Raw genomic sequence first — 18,955 nt, 5'->3', positions numbered from 1 at the left:
ATTCCTGTCCTCCCCCCTGGTCAAGGCTGTAATGCTTCTGGACACGGTGGCACACGTTTGGTTTGCGTTTTTTTTTTTTTTTTTTTTTTTTTTTTTTTGAGGCAGGGTTTCTCTGTGTAGCTTTGGCTGTCCTGGAACTCACTCAGTAGACCAGGCTGGCTTTGAATTCACAAAGATCCTCTGGTCTCTCCCTCACAAGTGCTGGGTCTAAAGGTGTACACAGCCATGGCTGGCCTGTGGCACTCACTTCAGGAGGCACTGAAGGCAGGTCTCTGAGTTCAAGGTCAGTCTGGTCTACTACAGGGCACGACCACCTCCAAACAAACCAGTGCTGAGCTCTCTGCTGGCGGCTCCCTCTCCCAGCCGACTGCCCATGTGAGCTGGCTGGTTTGTGTTGTAAGGTTTGGCCACATTTTGCTTTGAGTGTGCTTTGGTCAGTGACCACAATCCCTCCTGCATGCTGCACAAGCCTTTATAATCCAGGCCAGGGCAACACTGACCCATGGGGAAGGTGAAGCGGAGAGGCCAGCCTGTTGAGCAGCTGGGACGACAAATCTGTCTCAACCATCCTTTCCTTGTGAGATCTATTTTTTTTTTTTTTTGGTTTTTTCGAGACAAGGTTTCTCTGTGGTTTTGGAGCCTGTCCTGGAACTAGCTCTTGTAGACCAGGCTGGTCTCGAACTCACAGAGATCCGCCTGCCTCTGCCTCCCGAGTGCTGGGATTACAGGCGTGCACCACCACCGCCCGGCGTGAGATCTATTTTTAATTCTGTGTATGCATGTGTGCAGGTGTCCTTAGAGGCCATAGGAGTCAGTTCCTCCTAGAACTGAACGTTCTTGGTTCAATTTGGCACCACTACCTGACAGGAGACACTACAATGATCACTTATAAATACAGCAAAGTGTGCTTCCAGAAGAGTGCAGGCACAGCGAGCGCACAGGCCACAAGCGTCCGTGAGTCACATGACCTGGGTGCTGGCCACTGAACTCAGATCCTCTGCAAGAGCAGTCAGTACCCATTCTTACCTGCCAAGCCCACCACAACCATTCTCAACCAATCCCTTCTGAGAGCAAACCCAGTTTCCCTGGAACTTTTGCCCAGTGCCTCCCTGTACCGATTGCTTCTTCGCTTTCAGAAACCTACCTGCTTCTCCCAGCTTCCTGTTCCCTGCCCACCCCTCACACCCCTCACACACGGGGTCTCATTCTTCTAGAGGTCACAAATGGTGGCCTGGTGGTCTCCTGAGACCCACAGCAGATTTTGTTTGGTCCTCAGTGTGTGTGGTTTTGGTTTAAAGGCCGCCAGGCGGGGCAAGCGCTCTCCAGGTTCGCCACAGTCCCTAGCATCCCATGTCTCAGAGCCACGGGCACACAATGGCTGCATGGCCAAGTCACCACCACCTTGCCTTCACGTCTTCAGCTGCCACCTGGGTCCCCTATTCTCTTTCAGTTTGTGAGAATCACCCGGGAAAGGGCCCTCCCAGCCCCTCCCAGCCAGACCCCAGGGCAGGTGCAGAAGCTCACCGGCTAGCAGGGCCAGGCTGTCCCAGGAGGGGGTGGGTCAGTCAAAGAGAAGGAAAGCCCATGGCCAGAAGGATAATCAAATTGGATCTTTACTGATCTACGGTGAACGCATGGAACACAACACAAACATGTATGATACTAGAGTCCATACTTTAAATTCAAAATTGAAAAAATACAAATTGAAAAATAGAAATATTTAATTATTAAAATTTCTCTCTTGTAATTCTCTTGTGCCTTTGAGAAGAGGCTAAAAGGTTGACACCTGCCCTTCTACACCCAGATATCAGTGCTGGGCCTTGCATGGGGCAGAGAAACAGGCAGATGAGAATTCAACCTTGATCCGTAAAATGGAGTTTTTGATTTAGGTCTGTAATGAAAACAGTGACTGTCACAAGTGTGGGCAGCCAGACATTTGGGACACTGCTGGGCGAGGCTGAGGACCCTCGCCATCCCGCAGAATTGCAAGCACCCTGGAGCACTGCAACTTGCACTGGGGTCTGCGTTCACACAACCATTAAGAGCGAGTTAGCCAGTGCTAGCTCAGGATCAAGTAGAGCACGGCCCTTGGGGGGACTTGGTCTTGGGTCTCACAGTGTAAGGGGCTGGTCCTGACACCTCTCATTTCAGACACAGCTGCAGCGAGGTGAGCAGTCCACTGTTCCCCGGCAGTGGCATCTGGCTGCCAGGACCACAGCTGTCATACATTCAGGAGCTGTTTGTGAACATCCCTGCTGAGACATATTCAGTGTTCAACACAAGTTTCTGACCTCCAGGGAACAAGCATGGCTCTGCACACTTTGAAATGAACCAGGCATGCCGGTTTGGATTTCCTGCATGTCCTGGTCTCAGAAGGTTGGCTCAGTTCAAGCACAGGAATGCCAGAGTCAAGGTGTCGTGTATCTGGATTCCTGGTAATTGAGGCGAGGACCTGATCCAGGTCCTTGACAAACAGTGTCACTTGGGATCGAGGTATGGGATGGCCCCTCATGATGGACGACCCGATCACCGTGATGGGGCTGTAGTTGTGCTTATGAATTCTGATGTGTGTGCCTGCACAAGATTAAGTCACTTCAAAGCAAGGAGCTGGCGAGGGGCCGCCTCACAGACTTCAGCTGTATGGGGATCACCGCCACCTCAAATAAATAAAGCTAACCGTGTGGTCAGAGTTTCCGTACAGCCATGGATCAGGCCGCTGGACCCCAGAAGGCCTCCGACTCCCGAGTTTCAGCCTGCGAAAGCTTGTCAGACCCACAGGCCAACCTTGAGGATGCAGTTCTGTTCAGGACACGCGAGTTCTTTCCATGTCACTCCATGGCTCCTATTCCTGGCTCTCTAGAGCCTCGCTGGCTCGGAGGGCCCTCTTCAGCTCCTGCAGGAGCATGTCGCGGCTCTGCGCTGTGTACTGGTCGTAGCTCTTACTGTGCTGGGACTCATAGTGGCGCTTCAGGTTGTACTCTTTCAGGACTGACACATTTTTTTTGCATATTAAGCACGTAGGCATGCTCTTCACTTCCACAAAGAAATAGTCTCGCTCCCACTTTTCTCGAAACACGCGGCCCTCTCCTTCTTTCTTTCGTTTGGCCACTTTTGAAGGAGACATGGGTACAAGAAAGATTTCACTTTTCTCTGAATGCTACCCACAGAACCACCACGGTGCCAGCCTCGTGACTGAGGCAGGGCCCTTGCCTCACCATGGAAGAGCAAGAGAGAGTGGTGGGGACTGTGGCGAACCCAAGAGCATGAGCCCCATTGATGGGGCAGACCCAGCTACTACTGCCAGGCAAAAGGGTGGCCCCGGGTGTCAGGCTTCCAACATGTCAAGAGGAGCATGTGTGTGAATTTCACTTGAGTTTTACAGCTAACTGGAAGGAAGAAAGTGGCAGAGGCTAACACAGGGAAGGCCAAACAAAACTCAACTGTGGTGGTCCACTGCCACTGGACTGCGGCCTCTCTCCTGGGATGGGTGGGTGACCTGCACGTTAACCAATGTCCCAAACCCAGGAGGTGGTCCAGGCACAGCCCACACTCACGGTTAACATGTGCCTAAGTGACAAATACCTCACTCCATCTCCAGGGGACAACCTGCAGACGGGCCTGAGGACACCCTGCAGGACACAGGCTTCCCCACTTATCCACCTCCAACTGGAACCAGTGCCTACTCTGTGCATAACTGCTATGTCTTCAAGCACAGCATACACTGTCCCAAAGGGACATCCTGACTTCCTGGTGTGGCACATGTCACCTGAACAGGCCCGTGACTTTGCTTCCTGCCTGCCCTGCTCCTACATATCAGCGAGCCTTTCTGACACTAGCCCTCTGGCAGTCTCTGGGGTCCAACATCCCCAGGACGAATCTCAAGCATTTCAGTCTGGACTCCACCTCTGGCTCCTCCCTGTAATGCTCGTGTTCCAGGAGCACCCACCTCCTGACCCTGCATGTCCCTTTTCTGTGGCTTTGGCTATCTGAACCTAGGTCCCTCCTGGCTCCCAACTGCTGCTTCTCCTTCCAGGCTCCTCGGAACCCTGGCTGGGTCAGAGGCATTCTGGGCTCTGTAACCCCTTGAGTGCACATGAGCTGTACACTACCTGCCCACCTGCCTCTGAGTCTCCCAGAACCAGGCCACACCATGCTGCCTCCAACTCACCCCGTGGCCCAGCATCACCCAGCCGGGGCCTTGGGGAGTCTGCAAGGCGAGAGCAAAGACAGCCCTAGGGGCGTCAGTGACGGGAGCCGGGCATTGTTAAAAGGAACTTTATTGGGTGTTGGGTTCAGATGAGGTCCATGAGGATGTCGTCCTCCATGACGCTGGGCTGCAGGCCCGGCTGGGGGACCGGGCCTCGGGGACCCCCGCTCAGCAGCATCTGACCTGGGGGGCAGTGGGAAGGGACTGCATCTCCCAGTGGTCCCTGGGGCCATTGAGGACCCCGAGTCTCTCATCCCACCTCTTCTGGGGACCCAAGGTAGTCAAGTTTCTAGTAAGCTCCAGGGACCGCCAGAGCCAGAGATCCTTCTAAGCCCAACTGGATGCACACTTTCCTTTGACCCTTTGGGAGCCCTTCCCCCAACAGCTTCACTGACCCTAAGACATCTTCTAGCAGCCCAGGACAGCAGGGAAGGATTGTGGGATGTCTCACTCACTGAGGCCTTGCTCCCATGGCTGAACTTCCCCTCTAGAGCTATGGAAGGCCCTTTGGTAATGGGGTCCTTGCCCGTAGCTGTAGGGACTCCCAGTCTAGACCCCTGCCCTCCCTGAACACCCTTACCTGGCAGTGGAGCCCGCTGGGGAAGCTGTGCAGGCCAAGACTGGGCAGGCGGAGGGTGCAGGAGTTGCGGCCCCAGCTGGGGTTGCCCCAGGCTCTGATGTGGTGGTGGAAGCAGAGCAGGGGCCCCTGGAGGCTGCAGGTGGTGGAGGGAGGCCTGGGGTGGGGGTACCCCAGTCTGGAGTTGGAGAAGACAAAGAATGGCTCAGAGGAAGGCCATACTGGTACAGCCCACCTCTTCCTCCCAGAGACTCTGGGTGAGAACCTGCAACCCCCTGCAGCCATACTGGTACAGCCCACCTCTTCCTCCCAGAGACTCTGGGTGAGAACCTGCAACCCCCTGCTGCCATACTGGTACAGCCCACCTCTTCCTCCCAGAGACTCTGGGTGAGAACCTGCAACCCCCTGCTGCCATACTGGTACAGCCCACCTCTTCCTCCCAGAGACTCTGGGTGAGAACCTGCAACCCCCTGCTGCCTCACCGGTGCCGGGTTAAGGAGCAGGCTCCGCAACTGGGGATTGGCTCCAGGGTTCTGGGGACGAAGGATGGGTCCAGAAGGAGGTGGGCCAGGTGCTGTTCCTGGAGGACCCTGGGGAGCCCCTGTGGGGGCCTGGGTAGTGCCTTGGGGCGGGGGCTGCCCTGTAGCCACAGAGGCCCCCACAGCACCTTGAGGCTGGGACTGTGGCGCCCGGAGCTGGAGCTGGGGAACAGACAGCATGAGGAAGGACAGACAGTAGGTGGCTGCCCCAACTCCACCCGACCCCCAGCCCCAACCCCACCAGTCCCCACCCGAGTCCTCACTAGATTCTGCGGGGGCCTCGCTTGGTCCTCCAGAATGGGGCCCAGGCCTGGAGGTGCCTGCTGTGCCCCCATCTGCACGGGGACAGAGAGGACAGGTCAGTGGTGAGGGAAGGCTGTCTGAGGCCATCGGAGGACCTGGCATGTAGGAATAGGGTGCTCTCCTCTAGGGACACCACGTAGGAGGTGCATCCCACCTGCCTGGTCACTGTGGAGGGACCAACGCTGCTTTGCTGGGACACAAGGGACACATGGACGGAGACGACCTATCTTGGCACTAGAGATGAGGCCATGACGACTGGGCTCTGGGGTGATGAGAGGACACTGGCTGGCCACCAGCACACTCACCCCTCGCTGCTGCTCCAGCTTCTGCTGCTGGACCTGCTTGTGGTTGGTGATGACCTGGCGGATGCCATTGACAAAGCCACTCTGGTCGTAGGGGATGAGGCCCATGAAGATCTTCTTCTTGGATGAGTACAGGAGCATGAGCACGCGCACCTCGCATGGGGCTGTGTGTGGGAAGTGCACGCAGCCCGCCTGTGGACAGAGACTCTTCAGAAGCAGCCTACCAGAGAGGCACAAGATACCCACCTCATCCTACAAAATTCTACAAGCACTATGGGCAAGAAGTAGGGAGGTCTCACTGCATAAGGCCAGGGAGGGCAGGCTGGCTCGGCAGCTGCCCTGGAAACAAAAGACTGAGAGAGACAGCACTCAAGGGCACCCGCTGCCCACCGAGGAAAGACAGCAGGCGACCCTGAGTGCCTCCACCTCATGTCTCTGTGCAGTGCCGGGCTAACTCCCCAAGTCACCCTGGGGAGGATGCCAGGAAGTCGGGGCTAGACCCTTGAGGACGGGTCTATCTCTCTGCCAGTGCCCACCAGCATGGACTAGAGAATGGCAACATCACAGGGCAACTATCCTGGGAGTCAGAGTGTCCCCAGAGTGGCTTTGGCTGCCTAGGTGACTTCTCAGAACCTGCAGCTGGCACCCATCCACATAAACCCCTCTCCTTTCATAGTGTACCTAGACCAGGCAGCGCCGCTCAGGCCAGGGTACTGGTGAGTGCCCTCCGTACAGGGGTGCATCCTAGGGACCCAGTTCTGACTCAGGTAAAAGGAAGGGAATTACAGTCATTGTCTTAAAGCACCCAGAGGCTGGGGTGATGTCACTGTGCCTATGAGAGGCTGGGGTGACTACACTGTGCCTATGAGAGGCTGGGGATTGATGTCACTGAGCTCCCCCTCTGGGTTCTGCTCTGTAGCAAAAACATTAGTTCTTGCTACTCAGTCTTGAAACATGCCCCCAGAATTCAGTGTTTGCACTGAGGAAGCCAGAGATGAGCCCCACAAGAGGATCCTGGGTCCAGCTGAGCTTCCTGACAACAGCCCCGACAGAATCGCTGTGTGCTGGGGCCACAGACACGAGAGAGTGCAGCAGGCCACAATGTCAGCTGAGGCTGATTCCCCCAACACAAGCGCCAACCCACTAGCACCCAGGAAGGTGGGCCTCCACAGATGGGACAGGCCCGATGCCACAGAGTGGGGACAGAGATAAGAACAGGGCAGGAGAAGCTAGCCCTCTGGAGCCTGAGACAGGAGGATATCCAGGTGGAAGTCTTACCTTGTCTCAGATCAACAACAACAACAAAAACCAGCACCATGGGACAGGAATGTGGCAGGGGCCAGAACATGTGGTCAGGCAACGCCTGGGCCTATCTGCAGCCTCAGGGCCCGGGGTTTCTCACCAAGTCAGCAGAGAGAAGGGGATAGAAGCTAGTGCCCACTCCCTGCCCGCCACTCACAAAGCCATTGCCCATGATGCGGTAGAGGCCTTTGAGGGACTCCAGGTCCTTGTTGGTGAAGTGGAACTGAACCATTCTTGAGTTCCGGAACAGCGGCCCCAGGGTGGTCTGGAAACATGCAGGTGTCACATGGGGGCAATATATGGTAAGGGGAAGCGTTATGTGGGGAACGAGGGCAGGGTCAGGCAGGCCTTGGCCTGGCAGGACGTACCAGCAGCTGCTGAGGGATGAGCTGCATGATCAGTTTCTGGGGCCACTGCTCAGTCTTCCTATGGGAGAAAGAGAGGAGAATCAGGAGAGGCCAGGCTGAACCTGCCCCCACCCCTGACAAATACCTACAGGTTTTCTCCATGGTTCACATAGACCTGGCAAGGCAGAGACCTTGTCAGCTTGGTGTTGGCATCCACGGATGCAGGCTTTGGCTTCTGAAGAAGAAAGGGTGATCAGCCAGGGCCTCCTTTCTCACCTCCACAGCCCCTGCAGCCCCACATCTCCTCTACGTCCCAGCAGTCTCACACCCATGCTCCCAAAGTTCACAAATACTGCCCCTCCTCTGGGCCTCAAATCGCTATCCCTCAGAAGCCACAATACCTAAGGCCCTGCTGGGAGCCCAAATTCTAGGTTTTGCTGCATGCACACTGCATGCACATGCGCATGTGTGTGCGAACAAGCAAGGGGGGGAGGCTAGGGATGGAGGCCTTGTGCCTGGCAGGTAACTGTTCAACTACTGACCTTCAACATACATTTTTTGTAGTTGTTTTTCTGAGATAGGATCTCACTATATATCTCTCTCTGGCTGTGGCTGTCCTGGAACTTCACTACCAGGCTGGCCTTGAACTTACAGAGATCCACCTGCCTCTGCCTCCCAAGCATTGAGATTGAAGGTGTGTGCCGCTATGCCTGGCTTCAACATAACTTTTACTGTTTGTTTTTTGAGACAGGGTTTCTCTGTGTAAAAGAGACCAGGCTGGCCTCGAACTCACAGATCCACTTGCCTCTGCCCCACAAGTGCTGGGATTAAAGGCGTGTGCCACTACTGCCCAGCTCAACATAATTGTTCTTAAAACCCAGCTGTGGCACTTGTGTGCACTTGTGAAGCAGAGGCAAGTGGATCTCTGTGAGTTCGAGGTTACAAAGTGAGTTCCAGAACAGGTTCCAAAGCTACACAGAGAAACCCTGTCTCAAAAAACCCAAAAACCAAAGCAAACAAAAAAACCCAAAAACCCAACTGCGATACCTGGTTCACAAATCCTAGCCTTCTTCTGGACCAGTTCTTCTGTGAGCTACCCACTCCCCACATACCCAACAAGTGCTCAGACCCCCTCACCTCCTGCCACTCGAGAACCCCACTCCAGGCCAGGAGCTTGTTCGACACTGACTGTTGTCCACCAAGTGCAGGAGCCCCAAGCTGGGCCGGTGAAGGACCACTGACCCCACCTGGAGCTACCGTGCTTGCCTGCTGAGGAGAGCACACAGCAATGAGGGGACCATACCATCTCAGGGAGTGGCTACCCTAAAAGGGGCAAGACAAAGACCCCTTCCTTTACACTACCACCACCACCAGGTGTACCAGGGACCATCAAGTCATTCATGAGAAACCAGACCCCAGAAACTACAGGCATCTCAGAACAGCTTGAGGCCCACACTCCTGCCCCAGAGCTGCAGAGCACAGCTGTGAGCTTTGCTGTTGCTCCTCCCTGTGCAGGAGGCATGTACTTCCCATCCACCATGAACAGGGAACAGGGCTAGGTGCTAGAACACACTACCTACCATAGATGGAGCCCCAGGCTGGGGAGTGGGTGCCAGACCTGGTCCAGGGGCCACAGTGGAGACTAGGCTAGGCTGGGAAGCAGGAGGTGGCTTGGGGGCTCCAGGAGGCCCAGGAGCTAATGGGGGTGCTGGGGCCTGGCTGAAGGGGGGCCCCACTCCTGAAGCAGCTTGCTGGAGAGGGTTGATGGGTGAGAAGCGTGGGCCCAGCCCCGCCTTCTGGCTCTTGGCGGCCTCCACAGCATTCTGTGCAGCCACCTGAGCAGCGCTGAGGTTCCCAGGGACCTGTCACAAGGGGAGAAGACCACACACCCCTACAGCTATGTACTTGTAGCCCCACGAGGCCAACCACACCCCCCTCGTGACCCAGGAGCTCCAGCCCCCATCACCACAAAGGCCACTGACTTGGGGGGCCCCTCACATTGTAACCCCAAAGGTTCATTATGTCCTCCCAGGAGACCATGGCTCTGCGTGGCTCCTGGTAACATCCTTACCTGGTACTGTGGTGGGACAGGGGGCAGAGCCTGCTGGGGGGCTGCAGAGAGTGTGCTGGCGGAGGATGGAGCTGGAGGCAGGGGGACTGTTTGCTTGGGCTGCAGAGGGCCTGGGGCTGAGCTGCCACCAACTGAGACAGGAGAGACAGGGTTGAGAGTAGAGAGAGGGACATCCAAATCCATGTGAAGAGTGTGCTAAAGAGTGCCCCCTCCGTGCACCGCACCCGGGCCTTACCAGGCAGTACGAGCCCACGCACTAGCACCATGTGCCGCGGGTCCTGGCTCACATCTGCTGGAGGCTGCAAGGGCTCCAGCAGGGCCGGAGGAGCCGCCTTCTCAAACAGAAGCCGAAGGGCGGGCAGCTTTCTTGGAGAAACAATGGAGAAGTGGATCCCACGCTACAGGAAGGGAAAGGCAGGAATGGGGCCTCCAGAAGCGAGTGGGGCTAGCCCCTTCCCCACTACATGGAGGGATGGTCTGGCCCTCCGACCACAACTTTCATCAAACTGGATGGCAAAACAGGGCATTGGGGTCCAGGAGGATTCTGACAATCCTAAGTAGGCATAGAGTTCTTGCCTATTTTTTTGACTCAGGTTTTCAGACCCCAGCCTGTTTCCTAGGATCCAGAGGTGCAGGCCCTCCCATTCAGCACCCCAGCTCACCTCCCCTATCTTCTGCACCAGGCTCTCGGTTGTACAGCCAGAGTACGTGGTGCTCTCCACGGCAGGCAGCAGGTATGGGGGCGAGTTGCAGATGAGGAGGCAGACTCTGTGCGTCTGGCCACTGCAGGGACACAGTCAAGCAATGGAGCAGGCAACGGCTAGCAGCAGCTCAAAATCATGCCCTCACCAGCTAGGACCCTTTGCAGTTGGCAACACTGAGGCTCAGGCTGAGTGACAGTTTTAAGTCACCTACTGGACAAGGGGCACAGGAAGGAGGTCCCAGCTAGTGTCGGGTCAGAGGGCGCTGGCCTACCCTGGCCTGCACAGGGCCCCTGCTCCTCTCCAGCTCCAGCCTGAGGACTGAGGAGGGCTCAGGAGGGTGCACTCACATCTGTTCCCGCATCTTCTTGAAGTCATCGAACAGCTGCAGGGCAGTGCTCAGGCCTTCCGCAATGAGGCTGCAGCTCTCACCACCGCCGCCCATGAACCTGCAGGACAGTTAGTCAGGCACAGTGCACCTATACAGGTACTTGGCACTGTTCCCTCCCATCTCACACTGCACTGCGCCTTAGATGGACACCATCTCAGAGTTCTCAGAGATCTACTCGTGACAAAGCATCACTGGGCAGGGGGAAAGGCAGGGAAAGGATCAGAAGAGGGAAGAGAAGGGCCCAGGACACAGAGGCCAGCTTCTGTGCTCTCAGTCCTGGGGTGCCCAATGCCCTAGCCATCCTCCTGCTGCCCTTTCCGGACTGGGCCATCTGCTTCACTGGTTTGTTCCCCTTCTCTCTCTTCTCACTGTGTAGCTCTGGCTGTCCTGGAACTCACTTGGAACTAAACCAGGCTGACCTTGAAGTCACAGACCATCTTGCCCCTGCCTCACAGGTGCTGGGATTAAAGGTGTGCATCACTGTGCCTAGCTTTCGCTGGATTTTGTTTGTATTTTATGTGTATGATGTTTTGCCTGGATGTCTGTACACCACGCACATCCGTGGTGGCTTTGAGGGCCAGAAGAGGGCATTAGGTCACCAGAAACTAGAGTTACGGGTAGTTGTGAGCCACCATGTGGGTGCTGGGAATCAAACCTGGGGCCTCTGGAAAAGCAGTCAGTGTTCCAGCCCAGGGAGGAGCACTGCGACAGCCTCCCCTACACTACGGTAAAATGCACTTGCAGACAGGATCAAGTGAGCCACAGGCTATACAAGTGACAGGGGAGACAGAAGTCGTTACAGGACCCAATCCAGAGACACTTCCATCTCTCTGACAAAGGGGAAGGTGGGAGCAGGTGTGGACCAAGCCACCAAGCCCCTGAGTTCAGGGGCTTTTCCTCTGCCAGCACTGTGGCCTTGGCAGCAGCCACACTCTTCTCAAACACAGCTTCTGGTACTTTCCCACAGCCACCTAGGAGGCCCACTGCCAATCTCCCCCCATAAGCAGGGACAGGGTCTGAGCCATCTTGTTTCTTGTCCCTAGCCTGGTCTATCTGTCTGGCCCACAAGAGGCCAATAAAGCCTTTGGCTGGGCCTACACTGGTGCTGCGTCCTCTGCCTGCCAGGCTCGCGGATGGCTGACGCACCTGTCTTTGCCTAGACTCCGCCCCAAAGCGACTTCATTCTGGTCTGGGTAGAGACCCAACTTATCTACCCTAAGTGCTCAGCATGGCCTCCTCCAGGAAGCCCACCCACCAGACGCCACCATAGTGGCACAGGTCATCCAGACCCTGTGGAAGTGACACCTCCCACCATGGCCACTCCTCAGGCTCCCTCTGCAGCCTTCCTCAGGAGTCTTCATCACTGCTGCAGCTCTGTGACCTGCAGAGGCCACACCAAGTTCTGGACATGGCTTGACAGACAGACAGACACACCTGAAATCTCTAGGTGTTCCCATACCAAGTTCTGGACATGGCTTGACAGACAGACAGATGCACCTGAAATCTATAGGTGTTCCCACACTGTGTCCTCAGGATTTGAGATTGCCCCATGCTTCTCTCCAAGGACCTTCCCTGCTCGGCTCCTTCACCACCCACTCCCTCACCCTCTTAGTCCTCAGAAGCAAGGATTTTTATTGTTACCTTTAGAATTTTGAGACTGGGTTTAGGTGGCCCAAAGTGGCCTGAACTCTAGCTTAGGCTGGCCTGGAACTCCTCTTGAGTGAAGGCACAAGCTACCACATCCAGGTGCAGCAGAAAGTTGACGGCCACAGAGCTGGAGCCCAGCCACATCAGGTCCAAGAGAAGTCTCCATAAAATACCACCAGTCGCCCATAAAATTCTTCAAAGACCTCGAAAGAATAGTACTCAACTTCATTTGGAAAAGCAAAAAACCCAGGATAGCCAAAACAGTCCTGGGCAATAAAAGAACTTCTGGAGGCATCACAATCCCTGACTTCAAACTCTAATACAGAGCTACAGTACTGAAAACAGACTGGTACTGGCATAAGAACAGACAGGAGGACCAATGGAACCGAAAAGAAGACCCGAATATCAATTCATACATCTTCGAACACCTGATATTTGATAAAGAAGCAAAAAATATCAAATGGAAAAAAGAAAGAATATTTAACAAGTGGTGCTGGCATAACTGGATATCAACATGTAGAAAAATGAAAATAGAGACCCATATCTATCATCATGCACAAAACTCAAGTCTAAATGGATCAAAGACCTCAACGTAAAGCCAGCCACACTGAACCTTATAGAAGAGAAAGTGGGAAGTACACTTGAACGCATTGGCATAGGGAACCACTTCCTAAATAGAACCCCAGTAGCACAGACACTGAGAGAAACAATTCATAAATGGGACCTCCTGAAACTGAAAAGCTTCTTTCTGTAAAGCAAACAACACGGTCAACAAGACAAAACAACAGTCTACAGAATGGGAAAAGATCTTCACTAACCTCACATTAGATAGAGATCTGATTTCCAAAATATACAAAGAACTCAAGAAATTGGACACCAAAAGATCACATAATCCAAAAAAAAAAAAAAAACCCAAAAAACTGGAGTACAGACCTAAACAGAGAACTCTCAACAGAGGAATCTAAAATGGCTGAAAGACACTTAAGAAAATGTTCAACATCCTTAGTCATCAGAGAAATGCAAATCAAAACAACTCTGAGATTCCATCTTACACCTGAAAGAATGGCCAAGATCAAAAACACTGATGACAACTTATGCTGGAGAGGTTGTGGGGAAAAGGGAACACTTCTGCATTGCTGGTGGGACTGCAAGCTGGTACAACCCCTTTGGATGTCAGTGTGGCAATTTCTCAGAAAATTAGGAAACAACCTTCCTCAAGATCCAATAATACCACTTTTAGGTATATATCCTAAGGATGCTCAATCATGCCACAAGGACATGTGCTCAACTAGGTTCATAGCAGCTTTGTTTGTCATAGCCAGAACCTGGAAACAGCCTAAATGTCCCTCGATCGAAGAATGGATAAAAAAAATGTGGTACATTTACACAATGGAGTACTACACAGCAGAAAAAAAAAACATCTTGAATTTTGCAGGAAAATGGATGGAACTAGAAAACACTGAGAGAGGTAACCCAGACACAGAAAGACAATTATCACATGTACTCAACTCATAAGTGATTTTTAAACATAAAGCAAAGAAAGCCAGCTTACAAACCATAATCCCAGGGAATTTAGACAGCAATGAGGACACTAAGAGAGACTTAGATAGATCTATTCTACATGGGAAGTAGAAAGTAAAAAAAGACAAGAGCTCCTGGGTAAATTGGGAGCATGGGGACTTTGGGGGAGGGTTGAAGGGGGAGGGGAGAGGCAGGGAGGGGAGCATAGAAAAACGTAGAGTTCAATAAATAACATGGAAAAAAAAGAAAAAAATTACCACCAGTCACATACACAATAAGCAAGAGGGTTTTATTAATTTTACCACGTTGGGGTGGCACATGGCGACAGCCCAAGAGGTTCACAGACCCCCTTTAAACCGGGTTAGGGGAATCCCAGCGAGGGGAGGTTAGTTTTTGGGCTGATTGGTGGGTTTAAACAGTTCACAGTTGCTACAGGATTTGTTGGTGGCTCAGAGGTTAGGCCTTTCCAGCTGCAGGCTGGGAGAAGCTCTCTCTAGGTCTCTGAAGCTTGCACAAGGCTGCAGGGCGCCCTCTGACTGGTTGCCCCTGGGTTGTGGCTTTCCCAAGAATGGCCTGCTCAGCTCCAGCTACTCCCAGTAAACTGAAGCTAAGGCCTAGTCCCTGGCAGGGGCTATCAAAAACCTGTCATGGCTCTGGTCTGGCTCCCTGATCCTCTCATCACGCACCAAAACAACCCTACATCCAGTCCTGCTACCTAGCTTCCTGCTACGGGAGAAACCAAGCCATAAAGTTTCTCAGCCTCTCTGAGACCTGCCTGAGGCAGGGGCACCAGGAAACAGCTACAGGCGGTGACAGGAATGTTGCGACGTAGCAGAGGGAGCACTCGCCTGGCAGTGTGCCAGCACTGGAGGCTGCACAACTTTACGTTGAACATGGCCATCCAGTGCTGCCAGCTACACGTTAGTTAAGAAAAATAACTCAGCCTTTAATCTCAGCACTCGGGAGGAGAGGCAGGCGGATCTCTGTGAGTTCGAGGCTAGCCTAGTCTACAGAGTGAGTTCCAGGACAGCCAGGGCTACACAGAAGAAATCCTGCCTTGAAAAACAAACAACAACCAAACAAAGAAGCCCAGAGCAAGGCTGTTCCTAACCACACTGTACTCCTTGTCTCCGAGCAGCAACACCGGAAGGGGACACTTCCCAAGCAGGGCCAAGCCCTGCTGATTCCCATTCCAGCCCTGCTCAGAACATCTTGGGAATGGGTCACAGGCCTTGATCAAAAGGGTGATCCTGGGAGAGTTAAGCAATGCTGAAATGCCTAGTGTAGCTGAGACCACCCAAATGGGGACACTTGTGTTTCCAGGGTCCTAATGCAGAACTGTCCAGATAGTATCTCCCTCTATCTTCAAGCGCCTAAGGGAGGGGTGGTCTGTGTCTTTGAGGGCCGTTCCCAGCAGCCATCACTCCTTGCAGGAGTCAGACCCTACTTGGAAGTAGTCCAGAGGAGAAACAGCAGGCACCTGGACTTCCACAGGGGTCCAGAAGTAGAGGCAGGGACAGGGAAACAGAGGACAACTGACTGGTAACAAAAGTCACAGAAGTTCCTTGCACAGACATGTGCCCAGGAGACTTAGCAGCCAAGCAGGAGCTGAAGAGACCAGCGCTGGCTGCACTGCTCTCAGACTCCCGGCTAAGCAATGGGAAGGAGGTCTCTCACAAGCATCCGCATCAACCCTGATGTGCAGCCTTGCGGACCCTGGGCTCCTCAGAATTCCAATGGCTGTTCCTCAAGGCTCACCTCCATCTAGCCCCGAGGTCTTAGATAAGGCGTCATCTGGCCTTTAAGAGACAACTTTCCGCCTGGCAGTGGTGGCGCGCGCCTTTAATCCCAGCACTAGGGAGGCAGAGGCAGGCTGATCTCTGTGAGTTCGAGACCAGCCTGGTCTACAAGAGCTAGTTCCAGGACAGGCTCCAAAACCACATAGAAACCCTGCCTCGAAAAACCAAAAAAAAAAAAAGAGAGAGACAACTTTCCAGGGGTGCCACTGCCAGCTGGCAGGGAAATTTCAGGGCCGTTGTTAACATTCTCATCGAGGCAGAGCACCTGCCTAGCGTGGACAAAGCCCTGGGTTCCACTCCCAGCAGCGTGCACACACACACAAATCCCAACTTCCACAGCACCCAGGACAGGCTTCACAACAAAGAATTATCTATTTTCAGGACCTAGAGAGATGGCTCATCAGTTAGCTCATCAGTTAAGAACACTGGCTGTTCTTCCAGAGAACCCAGATTCAATTCCCTACACTCACATGGCAGCTCACAACTGTCTGTAACCAGTTCCAGAGGACCTAGCACCCCTGAACAGACATACAGGTAAAACCTCAATGCACATAAAATAAAAGATCTTTAAAAAAAAATGATCTAGTCCAAGCCAGGTGTAGCGGCTCAGAGACCTAGATGGAAGCAGCCGAGGAAGAAGGATGAACAGGCAAAGGCCAGCTCTTGCCACACAGGGACTTTGTGGCTAGCCTGGAAAACCTGATAAGACACCGTCTTCAATTTAAAAATGGACTAGAGGTGGGAGAAATGGCCATGCTAAGAGAGCATGGCTGCTCCCTCAGAGGACACAGATTGGGCTCCCAGCACCCACATGGCAGCTCCCGCTAACTCCAGTTCCAAAGAATCCTATTCCCTCTTTTGGCCTCCAAGGTCACCAGGCATACAAGTGATACACAGATATGCTTGTAGGCACAACACTTGTACACCTTAAGCAAAAAGAAATCAGTCTTTTTTAAAAACTTGCGTGCCAAGTGTCAATGATGCCTAGAACAGGAAGCCAAGCTGTCAAGTGGAGTGTAAGGCCAGCTCTCCATCTGTCTACTGTGTGTTTGCCCGACACACACACAATCAAACACGGCGGACATGCAAAGCATACCTGCTTCACCACAGCAGGAAGGCAAGAATCAGCATTGTCCAATGAACCCTGACCACAGCCAGACTGTGGATTTCCCGCGGGACGATTAGCTCGAGAGACCTCCCTCCCAGCATCCAGCAGTCTACACTGCTGCTCATATGCAAACCAAGCACAAGAACAGGGCAAGCAGTGAGTGGCCACTTGCACGTCGCTTACTGTGTCCCCTACACCAGCACCTGTAGGATATGCTGGTCTGCCCCAGGGATCCCGCCGCCTACCAAACAGGTGGTAACAAAAGCTGCTGTCATCAGAAATCTCTTTGCCCTCTGGGTTCAACCATTCACTCTGAGCAGAGAAAGCTGCCAGTTTGGGCAGCAAAGCACCACATGTGAGGGCCTGGAGACAAAAGTGAGGCTCACAGAGTCTCAGACAGTCACAGAGCAAGCCGTTCTGCATGTGGCTCTCCCCGATACCCACAGCCCTGGGAGACCAGACCAAACACACAGCTGAGCTTATCCTTCTGAGTTCCTGACTAAGGATGCAACTGTTCCATCTGAAGTCTTTATTGGGGGAACCGGTTATGCGGCAATAGACACCCAATAGCACAAAGAACACATGCAGGGCCCACAGATTTCTCCAGCTCAGAAGGAATAGGCAGGCAGCACGAAGTAGCCTGGGAACCTGTGGTCAGAGAGTTGTGTCTGAAGTCACCATGACTACTCCAGGCTGCCGAGCTCCACAAACTAGCCATTGTGGCACAAGTCTGTAATCCCAGCAACTAGAAAGTGGAGGCAGGAAGATGAGGAATCCAAGGCTAGCCTCGGCTACACAGTAAGCTATGATACACCCTACAGAAGGACGCTCCGGGCCCAGGTGCACCCTGCAACTGCTCTGGAATAGCAGGAGGAAAGAGGGGGAGAAGGGCAAGCTGACCAAGCATACTCAGACACCGACTCTGTTCTGCGGACCACAAATGGAGGAAAAGCTCACTTGATGCCATCCAGCCAGGTGACAAACTCATAGGCACTGCTGGTTGGAGCGTGACATTGTACGTAGGACTCTGGAGCGCAGTCCACTGTGTTGAACACCACAAGGCTGTACTGGGTTCCACCATACTGGGAGAACAGGACAAAAGAACTTTGAAACTCAAGTCTTAGGCAGGGAACTTCAGATCAGGTCCGTACCCAGCTTCCTCCCTTGGCCTCAGAGGTCTACCGGCCTCCTCCCAGTGACGCGGCCGCACACTCACGTCTCCACCGAAGTCCGTCTCTGCGGGCGGTCCCCCGTTGAAGTACCTAGAAAGACAGGAGATGCGGCGTCGGCAAGAGCCGTAGGTACAGCAGAGAGAGGCGACGTGGGCCCTCACTCACTCGATGGCGGGCAGCAGGTAGTGCTTGCGGAGTCCCTCGAAGTACGGCCCCAGGTTTGCTGTGCCCTCGATCACAAACACCACATCGGCCACGAGGCCCCCGGCCCGAGCCGGGCCCTCGGACCCGGGGACCATGCCCCGCGCCGCCGCCGCCAGCGCCGCCGCCGCCGTTGCCGTCCCAGGACGAGCAGAAGTGCGCTTGCGCGATGCGCGCACCCGCGCCGGACGTCTGGAAGCCTCTGTTGATGCTAATGCGGCCATGTTTGTGCCGGGCACAAACTGGGAGTGGCGGTTTTATCTTTACCCTAGCGCTGCGGACACCAGAAACTCTCAGAATTGGCACAACGCGCCCCTTTAGGGGCCTCTTGAGATCGAACAAACTTTTGTCCACAATATCAAGCACGAAATAAATCGGAAAACAGCACATCCGGCCACCATCTTGGAGTCGGTCTCGAGTTTCCGACTCCGAGCTGAAGGGGAGGTTTGGGGAACCAGATTGCTAGGCAACGCGTGCCCAGCCGTTGTTTTCTCACACAGAGATTAAGTTAATAAATTCTAGTCTTTCTGACCGGGGACAGATGGAAGAGAGCGGTCCAATCACATCTTCGGAAACAACGTTGCCAGGCAACACTGTAAAGTTGCAGAAGACTTGGAAGCCGGGGCAGTTGTTTTCGCTCGAAAAGAAGCGAATTCCAATCTAAGTGGCGGTTGCTAGGCAACACCTGATCCCTGTTTTCTGGGAAAGAATCCAGTAACTGGCTCAAAGCAAATACATTAGATAGATAGATAGATAGATAGATAGAT

At 53.8% G+C, this 18,955-nt stretch overlaps 1 protein-coding gene across 6 annotated transcripts; it reads right to left on the bottom strand.

The window, feature by feature from the left end:
* Positions 1-1,606: 1,606 nt before the first annotated feature.
* On the bottom strand, positions 1,607-18,353 carry Med25 (mediator complex subunit 25). 6 transcript variants are annotated; one of them, XM_041652383.1, is made up of 17 exons: positions 18,153-18,353; positions 18,032-18,077; positions 17,773-17,897; positions 10,700-10,798; positions 10,311-10,431; positions 9,884-10,046; positions 9,649-9,779; positions 9,158-9,439; positions 8,715-8,843; positions 7,727-7,812; positions 7,599-7,656; positions 7,388-7,495; positions 5,932-6,120; positions 5,587-5,658; positions 5,267-5,485; positions 4,788-4,962; positions 1,607-3,108 (listed from the first exon to the last, which is right to left on the bottom strand). In XM_041652383.1, the coding sequence occupies exons 1-17, from the start codon at positions 18,284-18,286 to the stop codon at positions 2,843-2,845; spliced, it is 2,403 nt and encodes an 800-aa protein (XP_041508317.1). In that variant the 5' UTR covers positions 18,287-18,353; the 3' UTR covers positions 1,607-2,842. The 6 variants fall into 6 exon arrangements, with proteins under 6 accessions (XP_041508317.1, XP_041508327.1, XP_041508310.1 ...); XM_041652376.1 differs by having other exon boundaries at positions 1,608-3,108; positions 8,715-8,846; XM_041652402.1 differs by lacking the exon at positions 1,607-3,108 and adding an exon at positions 4,242-4,390 and having other exon boundaries at positions 8,715-8,846; positions 18,153-18,352.
* Positions 18,354-18,955: the final 602 nt, after the last annotated feature.

Source organism: Microtus oregoni, unplaced genomic scaffold (genome assembly GCF_018167655.1).
Source record: "Microtus oregoni isolate MIOR12 unplaced genomic scaffold, Mior012 000000F_ref0000247, whole genome shotgun sequence".
In the NCBI taxonomy this organism is placed as follows: domain Eukaryota; kingdom Metazoa; phylum Chordata; class Mammalia; order Rodentia; family Cricetidae; genus Microtus; species Microtus oregoni.
This window is presented reverse-complemented; position numbering and strand designations above follow the sequence as displayed.